At 47.5% G+C, this 14,743-nt stretch overlaps 1 protein-coding gene across 3 annotated transcripts in view; it reads left to right on the top strand.

The window, feature by feature from the left end:
• Positions 1-14,743, top strand: part of HKDC1 (hexokinase domain containing 1) — a 54,550-nt gene that overhangs the window by 15,330 nt on the left and 24,477 nt on the right. For 2 of the 3 annotated variants that reach the window (XM_059901003.1, XM_059901002.1), the window contains exons 5-10: positions 864-1,026; positions 6,696-6,844; positions 6,947-7,066; positions 10,731-10,826; positions 11,929-12,031; positions 14,240-14,423. In XM_059901003.1, coding sequence (XP_059756986.1) covers positions 864-1,026; positions 6,696-6,844; positions 6,947-7,066; positions 10,731-10,826; positions 11,929-12,031; positions 14,240-14,423 — 815 coding nt within the window. The remainder of the gene's footprint in view (positions 1-863; positions 1,027-6,695; positions 6,845-6,946; positions 7,067-10,730; positions 10,827-11,928; positions 12,032-14,239; positions 14,424-14,743) is intronic. The other variant, XM_059901004.1, reaches the window with a different exon arrangement.

Raw genomic sequence — 14,743 nt, 5'->3', positions numbered from 1 at the left:
AGAGAGGCTGTTCAGTAGATGAAGCAGGGTGGCAATACAGGGCACCTATGCCACTGTCCCTCCTCCTGACACTCCATCCCAGCGAGCCCTGGGAATCTAGGCTGCCACCACCAAGTGATTAGTGTTAGCATGGGGAGGAAGGTAATATGATGTGACTTACTACCTTCAGATGGACTGTGCCCAGCAATAGTAATTTTTACATCTTCCCTCCACTGGGGTAGCGGCCCTTTGTCCCAATTTTCTGGTTACTTGAGTGACATGCACTCATTTCCAATAGCAATTTGATCTGGCTTTAAAAATTAAACTTCATCTTAGTCAAAACAACCTCAGTTAAAAACAAAATGGAAATTTAAAAGCACTGGACTTTAGAGGTTGCACTTGGAAACTGAATTTAGCTCTGATCTTCCTGGCGGCCCATAAACAAGGGGAAACGTGTGAATATATATTGTTATCATTGCACAAAAGAAAGCTTCCATGTTTAGGAATTTGAGGTTCAAGCTATAGCTAGTCTTTTCCAGAGGAGAGGCAATAGGACAACGGTGAGGGCCTTGAACCGGGAATTAGAAATTGAATCCTTCTTCATTTTTGCCCCTCCATTGTCCCATCAGAAAAATGGGGGAATCATTTTTTCCTCAGAGCTTGTTTTTCAGAGGAATAAGTCCCCACCTCCCTGGCTTTCCATTCCATTCTGTTCTAACTCCCCAGCTTGATGAGTGGTCAGGCAAGGGACCTTTGGGAATCCACATCAAGAAGCTGTCCCGAGTCAGGAATGCAGCTTCATGCCTGGAGTGGGAATTTACAGCCTCGAATGGAGGGCAGGTGTCCCCGGCAGCCAACCCTGATCACTCTGCTATCTGTTCCAGGTGGACAGGTTCCTGTATCACATGCGGCTCTCCGATGAGACCCTTTTGGACATCATGGCTCGGTTCCAGGCTGAGATGCAGAAGGGCCTGGGGAAGGACACCAACCCCACAGCGTCGGTGAAGATGCTGCCCACCTTTGTCAGGGCCATTCCAGATGGCTCAGGTGAGTGGGGCTGGGGGCTGCCAGGGACCCTGATCCCCCTGGTTCCCTCTTGGCTGATGGGTAACTGAAGTTTGCTCCTGTTCCCTGGCTTACCTCTCCAGCCCTCTCTCCACATCCCCCCACCCCCCGACTCTCTATGCTTCAGTCATGCTCGGTACCAAAAGTTTTGAGCCAAAGTTCAAATGCACCTTGTTTCTTCCCTGCCTGCCTTGGCCCTACACACTCTGTTCCCTCTCCTGTTGGAGAATCCCAACACTCTTCCCCTTATGAACACCAGCTTGGCTTTTCCATCTCAGTGTAGAGGTTACTGCCTCCATCTGGAAGCATCCCCATGCTGGATTAGGTTCTTATCAGAGCGCCTGTCACCCTGCTGTGTATGAATGTCTCCCCACTGGACCAACACTCCCTGAGGGCAGGGTCTGTGTCTTCTTCACCACAGCGCTCTGAGCGCTGCATAGTGCTTGATGCATACTAGGCCTGAAATATTTGTAGAATGGATAGTAAATGGCATTTCACTCCTAGGTATCTAGATTCTAGGCTATAGATAGGAAGTAGTGGAAGATAGTATGACATAGTGGCAAAAATATTAAATAATAATTGAAGAAACCTAGGTTCTAGGCCCACCTCTGTCATATCTCAGTGACCTTTGGCAAAATGTTTAGCCTTAATTTTTCTATCTGTAAAATGTGCTTTCTACTGCTGCTGTAATAAGTTAGCACAAACTTAGCAGCTTTAAACAACACAAATTAATTTTCTTACAACTCTGGAGGTCAAGAAGTTTGCAGTGGGTCTCCCTGGGCTATAATCAAGGTGTTGGCAGAGCTGCATTCCTTCTGGAGGCTCTGGGGAAGAACCTGTTTCCTTGCCTTTTCCAGCTTCTAGAGGCCACCTGCATTCCTTGGCTCATGCCCCTTTCCATCTTCAAGCCCCAGTATAGCATTTTCAAATCTCTGACTCTGACCCTTCTGCCTCCCTCTTCCACATTTAAAAACCCTGTGATTACATAGGCCCACTCAGATAATCCAGCATAATCTCCCAACCTCAAGGTCAACTTATGAGCAATTCTGATTCTATCTGCAACCTTAATTCCCCTTTGTTACATAACCTAACATATCCATAGGATCTGGGGATTACAATGTAAACATCTTGGGAGAGCCATTATTTTGCTTACCACAGCCTAGAGACCTCTGGAGGGAATCTATGAGGTTCCATCAAAATCCTTCACTCTCAGCCTCTGGGTAAAGCCATAGGAGGGAAAGGAACTGGTATCTACCAGGCACCTATTATGGTCATGCGGTGCTAGGGACTCACTGTCTCATACAATCCCCATAAGAACCCCATGGTGTGACTCTTATCCTCAGGTCAGATGAGCGCAGTGAGGACCAAGGGTCTTCCTCAATGTCAGGGCCCCAGTTCTGCAGCCAAGTTCCAGCAGGGGCTTTGGGGCTCTTGAAGGAGCAGGGACCTTTGATCGGATTAGCGGGCTTTGGGCCCCTCTGGGACAATGCCTGGGCCCAAGTAGCTTGGCTCTGCCGTGTGAGAACTGGGAACTGTGATGGGAAAGACCCGTTCCCTTGCTGGTGGTGGTTGTGTAGTGGGTGGTGTACCACCATGGAGGAACGCAGGCTGTGGAGAGAGACAGTCCTGCTTTGAAATCTCTGCTGAGTTCTGACACTGCTCTTTGAGAATGCTGTGGGGACTGTGTCCTTGATAGATCATCTGGGGCATTCCGAGGAAGCACCTGAATCATGAGGTGTGTGAGGGAGGGAGCCCCAGGTCAGAGTCCTCCTGGCTTTTGGTGCTTTGGTTCCTCTTGTAGAGGTGTGTCCCCAGAAGCAAGGGAAGTGGACTTTGATGGTGTGAGGCTGCTGGCCAGGTGTGCCTTCCCGACCCCGGCTGCTTCAGGAAGGTTTGGAAGTGAAACCGACCAAGTTTTAGAAATTGCGTTCTCCTCGGGCCAGGAGACACCACCTCCTTTCTTCACTGTCTCCTTAGAGCCTCTCATCACACAGTAAATCTCACCAGTGATCCTGCTGCAGTGAGGTCCCTGGGCCCAGAGTCCCTGTGGAGCCAGGTGACCTTGTTAAGTCCCAGAACCACTGTACTCCTGTCCTCATTAGTAAAAGGGACATGGCCAGTTTGTCCCACCAACTTGTAGGGTCGTTAGGATCAGATAAGGTCATGTGGAAGGAATGCTCTCAACTATTCAAAATGTCCCAAGTCCTACAGAGCTCCTGGGAGCTGGTGCTATGATTTCATAATTATATCCTCGTCTCTCTCCATTTCAGAAATGTATTCAATTTCCAGAGAAATCCTTTTGAGTTTGCCTACTCTCTAGTTTCCCCTCCTTTCATCTGAACCTCCCTGAGAGAGGGGGTAACCTGATTGAGCCTTAGTTACCTCCCAGCCTGTCAGTCAGGGAGCAGCAGTTGACTGTTTTTACAAGTGCCTTAAAAGCATGGTTATCGTTTGTGCCTTCTCTTCTGCCAGTCACAAGGGAAGGGGGACAGGAAGTGCCCATCTTGTGATTTGAAGGTGACAGTGGTTCTTTAGGCCCCATCCCAGCTGCCTCTCTTCTTGGCCTCTGTCTCCAGGCAGCCCCCTAGGCCTCCCGGAGGGTGAGCCTTGCAGGTTGAGCCCAGGAGCCCCAATGTTGTCAGCTGATGGGCTCAGGGGTCTGCATTAGGACAGGGGTCCCGCACTTGCCTGAGCATAAGACTCACCTGGGACGATTCCTAAACATACGGCTTCTCAGGCCTCTCCCCCTGGAGATGGTGAATCTCCAGGAATATACACGTTCAGTCCTCCCGCGCCTTTGGGAGATGCTGCACTAGGGAGTGGGGAAGGAGCCGGAGCACAAGCCCTGGCAATGGCTTAGGAGAAGGAAACCCCTGGTGTCCAAGGCTGCCTGGAGCCCCTGAAAGGTCACTGGAGGATCGTCTACAGCTGGTGGATTCTCAAGGACACCTCACCTCCTTGAAAGATCATTTCTTTTTTTAAAAATTAGTATTCTTTTTATTTTTTAAAATTGTGACGTAATTGACATATAACATTAGTTTCAGGTGTACAACATACTGATCAATATTTGTATATATTACGAAAAGATCACAACAGAAAGTCGAGTTACATCCATCAACACACACGGTTACAAATTTTTTTTTCTTGTGATGAGAACTTTTAAGATCTCTCTTAGCAACTTTCCAATATGCAATACAGTATTCTTAACTATGGTCACCAAGCTGTACCTTACAGCCCCATGATGAGAGGTCATAATGATCTTAATAATCACCATAAAGATCCTGATGGCCCCCCCTGCCGCTGTTGCCCTCTTCTTCTAGGCAGGTCCTCCTTTCCCTGGGGTCCAATGAGTCCTTTCTCTGTGTCAGAGTCACAGAAGGGATCACACCGTGCGGTTTTTATTAAAATCCTCCAATCTATCCTGGTTGGTGTCAGAGGCGTTTTCCCAACATCTCAATCAGGTCTTGGTTAAAATCTTTCTTAAAATCTTTCTGTGGCTCCCCCTCACCTTCTGGATAAATCCCAAATTTCTTGGAGGTGGGGTGGCTTTTCCAAATCCTTCCTAATTTAACCTGAGACTGCCTGCCAGTCTCATTTCTGTCACACGTCCCTCCTGCTCAAAAGTGCAGACCTTTCCCGCCCCAGGCAATCTCATTCCTTTGCTCATGGCCTCCTCTCCCTGGACCCCTGCTCGCCTCTGTCTGGCTGGCTGACTCGCTCTCTTCATCACTCAGCTCTGTATCACTTCCTCTGGGGTGTTGACTCCTGCTCTGATTTAGACACTGCCCCTTGTGCTTCCCACAATCAGAGCACGTGCCCTACTGTGTGGAAATGGTTTATTTACTTGCCTGTATTTCTGATGGGCTTCCCAGGGGGCCCACAGTCTTTCATCTTTGCATCCCTAGCACCTGGCATGTCACTTGCCACAAAGTCAGTGCTCAGTAAATGTTCATACGTACATGGATGGTGGGATCTACCCTCTTTCCTGTGCAACACCTGTGATAACACCTGTGAAAGCATCTCTTGCTTGGTACATGATGAGTGCTAATAAAGTTGCACAGGATTAGGTCCTTGGAGTCCCTCCCTGAATAAATGGCTCCATCAGGTTCCTTTCAGGGCTGATCTAGGGAGATAAGAATCTTGCTTTCCAGAAATCTCCACAAAAGCAAAATATCCAGCTGGCTGGGTCTGTAAATGAGGACTCTAAACCTTGTTCCACGGACCTGCAGCAGCAGCTTGTTTAGAAATGTAAAATCTCAGGCCTCACCTCCACTGAATCATCATCTGCATGTTAACAAAACTCTTGGGTGATTTACATGCACATTAAAGTTTGAAGAGCGGTGCTCCACGCCATTGGGAGGGCTTGCCACTAGTTCCTTGATTGCTAGGAACAGAGAAACCCAGTCAAGGCAGGTCAGGAAAGGAGGCTTGTAGTACAAGGACACATAAACCCAAAAGGGAGACACACAGGACCTTGTGGGAATCTGAGGGCAGGAACCGTGGTACACTCAGGCTTCAAGGGAACTGGAACTTAGGAATTTTCCTCCACGGTTTCAGCCTACATACATGTGGCCACCTTGCCTACCCAGCTGACCTCTGATGTTTGGGATGCTTCCACTTCAGTTTTTACCACCTACTAGCAATTTTCCTCTATGTTTTTCACATTTCACAAGGAGTGAATCTGAATGGCCAGCTGGTTCCTTAGATTCATGCAGCTGTGTTTAGGGTCACATGGTACCAAAGAAAGGCCACTTGGGTGACCATATTTGTGGTCACAGAGTTTCACTTACACGTGCCTTGGCCATATGTCATGAAGCATGCCTGGTACATGCAGCCACTTTTCCAGCACAGATAATTCTATACAAAGACTTGTTGGCTCAAGGGTTTGCACACATGAGTTCCCATCCCATATCTGTGGCTGATGCTGAAGATACTGGCAGGGTCCTAGGCAGGAGCTCTGGCTGGAATCTGAGTTGAAGTCATCAGGGTGGGCTGCCTCACCCCAACACATGTGTCATTTCCACCTTTTTATTAATAGCATCTGTCTTATACTGGACTCGGTCAGGTTACATTTTTCTCCTTTTGGAGTGGCTCTGGCCCAAAATATTAAGCATCCTTGGCTCCTTAAGGACCAGCATTTGGTTCTTGTCTCCTTTCCCTCCTGGAGTGTCTCCTCTCTGCTCATAAGACTGAGCCTCGTATGGGGCTGCTTTCTCCTCCCTGCACTCCCCCTGCCTTTTCTGCCGTTTGCCCGTTTCCCGGAGTATCAGCTCTCTCCTCCCGGTTGCCGGGGTTGTGGCGGGCTAGAATAAGCTCCACTGTCAAGGCCCATTTCTAACACCACCTGTGTGAAGGGAGTTCACATTTGCCCTCTCCAGATGAACACGTTTATTCCCTACGGGATGGCCCAGTGGGCAGGGCTGAGGCTGCAGAGGCAGGCAGACTTGGGTCACACCCTAGCTTTGCCCCTTGGAGGGCACAAATCAACGGGCACACTTCTGGAGTCTTGGCACGTGGGCATAGTGATACCTGGCTTGTGGGGTGGTTATGAGACTTCATGACATTTATTACAGTTCCAACTTCGAATGCAGAGCTTGCTATTTAGCAGACCCTCAATAAATGATAACTTTTTTGGCTTTGTTTTTTAATAGAAAACGGGGAGTTTCTTTCCCTGGATCTTGGAGGATCTAAGTTTCGAGTCTTGAAGGTGCAAGTCTCCGAAGAGGGGAAACGAAATGTCCAGATGGAGAGTCAGTTCTACCCAACACCCAATGAAATTATCCGAGGGAATGGCACAGAGGTAGCAGGGCAGGGGCTCTGTGAAGGTGGGGGAAGGCCTTGGCATCAAGTTCCTGGGTGACCGTGCCTTAACCCCGTGTCCTGTGCTCTCTCTTCTCTGCAGCTGTTTGAATACGTAGCTGACTGTCTGGCAGATTTCATGAAAACCAAAGAGCTGATGCAGAAGAAATTACCTCTTGGCCTAACCTTTTCTTTTCCCTGCAAACAGACTAAATTAGAAGAGGTAAGGCTGGTGCAAGGGAGGGAAGGAGCTGGATAGGATTTGGGTTTGGGGCTGGAGAATGGCACGTGCAGGGGTCAGGCTGGGAACAGGAGAGATCAGCAGGAGTTTTCTTGTTTGTTTTTTCTTTTTTTTTAAACAGTGAGGTGGAATTGTGAGGCAGGGAATATGTTAACATGGCCGCCTTGATTTTACACTGTGTCCTAGGGGCACAGCACAGGGAACGACATGGTTTTCACCACCAAGCTCAGTGGTTCTCAGACCTTGGTTACGTCGGAATCCCTGGAGGGTTTCTTAAACACAGATTGCTGGCCCCCATGCAGGAGTTTCTTAATCAGTGGGGCCTTAGATTTGTATTTCTAATAGGTTACCGGGTGATACGAATGCTGCTGGTCTGGCGACCACTGTCAGAAGCATTGACACAGCTAACTAGGATAAGAGGGGGAAGACTTGGGGAGTCTCCCTCTACAGTGAGCGCTGAGGAGGAGGACTGAAGTGGGGTCACTGGAGTGACAGTGTTACTGAGCAGACCCAGCGCCTGGGATGTATAGTCTCAGCTGTGCCACTAGCCAGCTGGAGTCTCCGGTAATCCACCTCTGTGTGCCTCAGATTTTCAATTTGTAAACAGGCAGAAGGCAAAGCTGATCTTATGTGAATCTGTGACAATAAACAGGGGGCCATATAAAAGGACAATGAGCTTTCTGGGGCCAGGGGGTTATTGTCACAAGTCAGGTCTCCCCAGGCCACTCCTGCCTGGGGTAGTGGTCTGTGAGCTCCTGCTGCACAGACTGGTCATGACACCCAGCTCATAGTCAATTCAGGGACCACCTTGACTTGGGATGTGTTTGATATTGTTGGCTTGAGCCGCTTATTGATAATGGGATAGTGGAAAGGGAATGGGTTTTCACATTCCGCAGACCTGGCTTTGAATCCTGGCTCAGAACAAGTTGTGTCCCCTGGGCAAGTTACTTAACTTCTTGTGTCCCTTGTTTTCTTATCTGTAAAACAAGGTTAATATCTACTTGCTGGGCTGAGGTGAAGCTTAGACGAAGCATCTGTAATGCGCTGAGCACTGTGCCTGGTGGATCAATGGTAGCTGCAAGGTTTTGACAATTGTCCCTATACAACTTGTCTCTTCATTCTTTTGTACCTTGTCGCCCAATTCCACAGATGTTTCTGGAGGGCAGGCACTATTTTATATTGTTCTTCCTCTCCATCCCCAGGGTCTCTGGCACAATGTCTTATATTTAATAGTTATTTGATAACTATCTGACAATTGAAAGGTGCAATCAGTCATTTATTGGATTCCGTTGAATGGGAATTTGCCATCATCTGTCTATATGGGAGATGGGCTGAGGTTTACTTTTTAATTATTTTCTTGAGAAAGAATTGGAAAAAAATAGTGTGAAGAAGGTTTCAGGGAATGTTAGAAGAGGCCAGGTGGAGCTTCGCTTGTGTTTGCAGTCTGGAAGAGCAGAGTTCCCCCGAGTCAGTAAGGGAAGTGGGAGGAGTCAGGAATCAGGCCTTAATTCACCAAATAGTTAAACACCTCTTATTTGAGCTTAGGAACAGAGACCTCAAGAAGAAGGAAGATGATGATGATGATGATGATGGTGGTGATGATAGACTGTATCTCAGATTTTGACACTGTGTCTTGCACTATGATGAACTCTTTATGTGTATAACTTCATTTAAATCCCAAAGCAATCATATGAGGGATATATAATTATTTCCACTTTATATTTGAGAAAATGCAGTTCAGAGAGGTTAAGAGACTTACCCAAGGCCACACAGCCAAGAATGGCTCAGCCCAAGCTCACAAACTCCTTGACCACACTGACTTTCCAAAACGACACAGGTCTAGAATGTTGTTTAAAATGCCAGCAGGTGCCTGAAAGCATTTTGACCCATTTTGTGTTGTATCCCAATGAGGGTTTTCAGACGACATTTAAACGAGGCAAGGGTGGCTTGATTATATCGAGGAAGGGAAAACCTTTTTCTCTTCAAAGTCTAGTTGAATTACCTGCATTTTATAAAATTTCCTCCCAAGCTGCCTTTCAGTGAAGTCTAAAGTAGAAAAGCTTCAGCCACAAGGAAATGCGTTAGTAATAATAACCGAGAGTGGGCATAGCTGTTTAACCGTGATTCTGCTGCAGATGTAGATTTGTGACATGAAAATTAGGGCTTTGGAGAAGGTGGAGTCTGATGAGCCATGTAAGTGCAGAAGGAGGTGGGAAGGGGAAGACTTCTTATGAGGAGGTATGGCTAAGGGGGATTCTTTGTAAAACTAAAAAAATGATTAAAGAAGATCAGGGCATTGGAATTAAAGGAGGATGTCACTTTGTTGTTGCTGTTGTTTTGTTTGTTTAAGTGAGGAAACGGAAAAGTCTTAGCCAAAGAGAAATTTCTTTGTGTGTGTGTGTGTGTGTGTGTGTGTTTCTGATGATAAAATGGTAATACTTTTTCAAGGTAGGAAAAAGAAGAGAGAGGAAAGAGGGTAGGAATTGAAAAGTTTAAAGAAGAAAATAGAAATCTCCTCTAATCCCAACCTTCAGAGATACGCCCTACTAGAATTGTTGGGTTTTCCTTCCAGTCATATCTATATTAAATACTGGTGTTATACTGTATGTGTAATTTAAAAATATGTAGTTGTATGTACAGCTTTTTTTTCACTTAACAGTATATCACATGCATTTATTCCCCACTGCCCCATATATACTCCCCCCAACAGGTCCCACACTGTCCCTAGCATCCTTTCTGGGGGGACACCACCCTACAATCTCTCACTCCTCTGTCTGGTGGGGCAGGGATGTTAGCCCATGAGGGCAGAATTTCGAGCTACCACTAGGTAGCGCTGTGGTGCAGGGAAAAACCTGGTCACTGAAGGGGGGCGTCAGAGACCTGTGTTCCAGTTGGGCTCTGTCCTTCACTCACTGTGACACCTGGAACAGCTTCCTTCCTCTCTAAAGCTTGGCTGCTTTATCCATAAACTGAGGGGGTGGGGATGGTCAGGGAGTTAGTAAGTTTGGGCTCAGCTCCTCTTGACTATGTGACCTTGGGCAAGTCTCTTAATCTCCAAGTTCTCTTCCAGTCTGAAAAATTCTGTGATTATTTGCTATGTTAGACATGAAACTCTTGAGAAACACCAATTGTAAGCAGATAATTGATAATGCAAATTGAGAACTATTTTTCTAAGTTGAAATGAAGTCCCTGAGGGAGTCTTAGAAGGTAACATGTCAGTTCTGCTTTGTGGACCTGGCAAACCAGGCATTCTGCACACATCATGCATCTACCGTATGCCGGTACTTCTATCAGAGCAGTCCTGTGACAGAGGCAGGGAAGTGATGTTTCCATTTTACAGATGAGTAAACTGAGGCTCAGAGAGGTTAAATGACTTTGACAATGTCTTATGAATCTAAGTGTTCTGACTCTGCAGCCATTGTTCTTTCTGCCTCTATGTATTATGTTTTAAACTGCTCAGATGAGAGTAATAAACATGTCAAAATTATTAGAAAAGGCCTCTGGAGAAATGTTGAAAGGATTGGTGTGATTCAGCTTAAAGAAGAGAAGGCCACAGGGGGATACACTTTAAGCATGAAATTTCTGCAGCTCATTTTCAGAACTGAGTGCCTTCCTCATTTTGTCTGGATCTGAAATCTTCCCCCAGGGTGTCCTGCTTTCATGGACAAAGAAGTTTAAGGCGCGGGGAGTTCAGGGCACAGACGTAGTGAGCTCTCTGACCAATGCTATGAGAAAACACAAGGTAAGGAATCCACCTCCGCGTGGGGAGGTCTCCCAGTTCTAGCCCCTTTCTCTTGCGGGGGTAAGGGGAGAATGTGGGGGAGGGTTGTCTGCTACATGCCTGCCCTCGAAGGAGAATCAGAGACGGATTTGATCTTAGGGAAGGTCTCACTGTAGCACAGATGCTGCCGATTTGGATAAACCCACCTGTGGGCCTTGGCATGTGGAGAGTGTTCCGATCACTGTTGAAGGGTGACCCGCACTTCCCTAGGGCCTCCTCAGCTGCCACAGCCCCTGGGGGTCTTGGTTAGACCTGATGCTGTGTGTGATGCTCCAACCGCCACCTTTCCTCTCTGAAGCTTAAAAGGTCACTTTCTTTCCTGTCTGGCTCTCGATCCCACTCTCCACTCTCTACTCATTGAGTATCTCTGTTTGTTGAATACATTTTATGATAATTTAAAGAACTATAGAAGCAAGACATGCTCCTTGCAGAGCTGAGAAGTACACAAATAAACCCAAATGACTTGCTACCCTGACAGCATGAGGAATATATTGATGTATACCCTTCCAGTCTTTTTTCTCTTTAAAGTTGCTCTCATGTTCTTTTGTATCCTTTGTTTTTCTCTTATTGTTTTCATTTCACTTTAAAATGCTCCCCCAAACCTTGTGGAACCACGGTGTAATAACCCACGTTGACTTGGTAGAACGGGAAACCCATGGTGGTGCCCACAGAGAGGACTTGGCTGAGGCTGGTTAAGATGTCCCCATGGGCAAGGACTTTGGTGTTTTCTCCTGGAAACGCTATTGCTCCTAGGATAAACATGCTTTTCTCAGGGTCCCTCAAACATGGGCTGGAGTCCTGGTGATCGGTCCCTCGTATTTTCATTGCTCAGAGGCTTTCACCCACCGAGCAGGAGCGTGAGTTTCACTCTTCAGCTCCCAACTGCTCTTTCTCTCCCCTGAACCTTGACAAGGGCCTTATTCCTTACAGGCAGGCCCAGAAGGCAGGATCTAGAGATTGTCTCAACCAGGCACCTTCACTGCTTTTGCTTCCTCTGTGGGGAAACATAAAGGGATAACACCTCCCTCCCACCCACTGATGCCCTCTGGGACTTGTGTTCCAGCAGGATTTAGATGTGGACATCCTGGCTTTGGTCAATGACACCGTGGGGACCATGATGACGTGCGCCTATGATGATCCCTACTGTGAAGTTGGTGTCATCATTGGTAACTCAATTTGACTTGCTTTTTGGAGGAGGGCGAAAGGGGTTGGTTTGGGGCTTCGTTTCGGGGAACTCTGAGTAAATTCTGTGGGAAGGTTATTGGCACTTTCTACTTAGAAGAAGCAACATAGGGAGATGGAAAATTAATATATGCATTCATTCAGCAAGTGTTTACTGAGTGCCTGTTGTGTGCCAGGCCTTGTGCTCTGCATCAGATTCTCAGTGGTGAGAGTCCCAAAGGTTCCTGAACTCATGAAGCGTTCAGTGCGGAGATGGGTGAGAGACCGAAAAGGCCTAAACAAGTAATATAATTTCAGGTGGTGGTTAGTATGATAAGGAATATAAAGCAGGGTGATGTGACTGAGAGTGAGTGTGGTGGGGTGGTCAGGCCGGGCCTTGCTGAGAGGTGACATTTGAGCAGGGACCTCAGTGATGAGGAGGAGGGAGCAAAGCAGAGCTGGTGAGGAAGAGAGTCCCTGTGGCGTCTGAGATGGGAATGAGTCTGGGGTGCTCGAGAAACCCTAAAAGGCCGAATCAAAGCGAGTGAGGCTGAGGGTAGAAGGCCTTTCACGTGAGAGAGTGGACAGGACTGGGCAGGTGGCCTAGGACACGGAGCACAGTCACTGGAAGGCCTTTGGCTTTTGCCCCAGGGGAGGCAGGGCGCGGGAGGACTTTGGGTGGCGGATGGCTAAGTGGGGTGTGCATTTTTTTTTTTAATATAAATTTATTTATTTTTTGGCTGCGTTGGGCCTTCATTGCTGTGTGTGGGCCTGGACCAGGGAGGCCGCAGCGCAGCGGGTGGGGGGGGGGTCTGGTGGGTGGTCTCAACACCTGAGCTGGGAGGGGCTCTCCTGGAGGGGTCCGTGAGAAGGCTGTGCAGGGGACAGTAAGGCCAAATGGACCGGGTTTATAGGCTGTTCTCAAACATCCCTGCAGCTTCCCTTTTCCTTTACCGCTATTGGGGGAAGTTTTCTGAATTGCTTTTTCTTAATTTCCAACTCACTCTCCTCAGCCTGACTTTCCCAAAGGGCAGGGTCTTTACAGCGGAGGGGCTTGATCTGCCTTCCTGTTTCTGGAGCCCCACACCTCTGGATGGGCCTGGCGCTTGTCGGTCATGGCATCTGCTACTGCCCACTGTGTCTGTCTTAGCGACTGTGTCTGGTAACCTGCCAATTGGGTGCCATGCCCAAACAGTGTCTGTGCTTTTCTGAGAAAAGCTTTTTCCAAATATTCTTTTATACTCTGATTCTCTACATCTCTTACTTCTCATGTTGGCTTTAAAATTCTGACACCAGAGTATCAGCCAGGGGAAGATACTTTAAAAAAAATAATTTTTTAAACAGCTTTATTGGGGAATTCCCTGGCAGTCCAGTGGTTAAGACTCCCTGTTTCCACTGCTGGGGAGCTGGGTTCGATCCTGGTCGGGGAACTAAGATCCCATAAGCCACGCGATGTGACCAAAAACAAAAACAAAAACAGCTTTACTGAGGCATAAAATCCTCTCATTTAGTTGTATAATTCAGTGATTTTTAGTGAATTTATAGAGTTTTGTAACCATCACCACAATCCAATTAGCACACTTCCATTATCCCAACAGGTCCCAAACCTATTGGCTGCAGATTGTGCCTATCTGCAGCCACTCCCCACTACTCAAGTGTTTGAGGTATTTCCTTGGAGTGAGTTTGTGTTTGAATAATGGCATGTTGCTTTCTTATGTGATAGCTAATCACTGTCAAAGATAAGGATGTAGCTTATGCTAGGAACAATTTGTGGCAGGCTATGAGTAAGGAATATTTTTAGTATCAAATAGAGAAGAAGCTAAGTAGCATAGGGAAAGGATTAAAAATATTACTCTGGGTCGGTGATTTTTTTTTAAAACATATTTACAAAGTTTGGTTAACTCATCCTCCTCTTAGTAAATATACTGTCAGTTTTCATACATATTCATCAGGGACTTCTTCACAATTGACTCCATTGATAACAGCAAACCATTAACACCCTGACAAGTGTTGACTTGACATGTCAGCTTTATTCCTCATGAACTCCCCGGCTCGCCAAAAGCTGCTTCCCTCAGCGAGAACCAGCCCCCCCGGAGTGGATCAAAAGCACTTTGTGATGCGTTCAGAGGACTCTTGGGCAGTTGAGAGTCCCCTCTGTCTTTGTCCAGCTGGGAGCCCTCACGTCTCTGTTTTCTCCCTGATCCCTCGTCCAGGCACCGGCACCAACGCGTGCTACATGGAGGACATGAGCAACATCGAGCTGGTGGAAGGTGACGAGGGGAGGATGTGCATCAACACCGAGTGGGGGGCCTTCGGGGACGACGGGGCCCTGGAGGACATCCGCACTGAGTTCGACCGGGAGCTGGACCTCGGCTCTCTCAACCCCGGGAAGCAGCTGTGAGTACCCTGCGCTGTAATCTGGGAATCAGCACCGGGAAATGTCCACTTACTCAGGTACGCTTTACACCTGGGAGGCTTCTTAGCTGTGACTCGTTATCCATCACAGGGAGTTTATGAGTCAAGGCTTGTATTTCAGTTTCACCGGACAGATGAGGAAAGTGAAAGCCAAGGAAATTGAGCGATTTCCCGTAGCTCATATCCCTGATTCGAATTCAGTCCAGAGGTAGGGGAGATACAGCTGTGAACTAGGTGTCCTGGCTTCTTGGCGCATTTGGATGAGTGGCCACAGAACAAACCAATGCAGCCTGAGGAAGCAC

Source organism: Balaenoptera ricei, chromosome 16 (genome assembly GCF_028023285.1).
Source record: "Balaenoptera ricei isolate mBalRic1 chromosome 16, mBalRic1.hap2, whole genome shotgun sequence".
NCBI lineage: Eukaryota > Metazoa > Chordata > Mammalia > Artiodactyla > Balaenopteridae > Balaenoptera > Balaenoptera ricei.
Note: the sequence above shows the minus strand (reverse complement) of the source record. Positions and strands in the feature narration are given on the sequence as shown.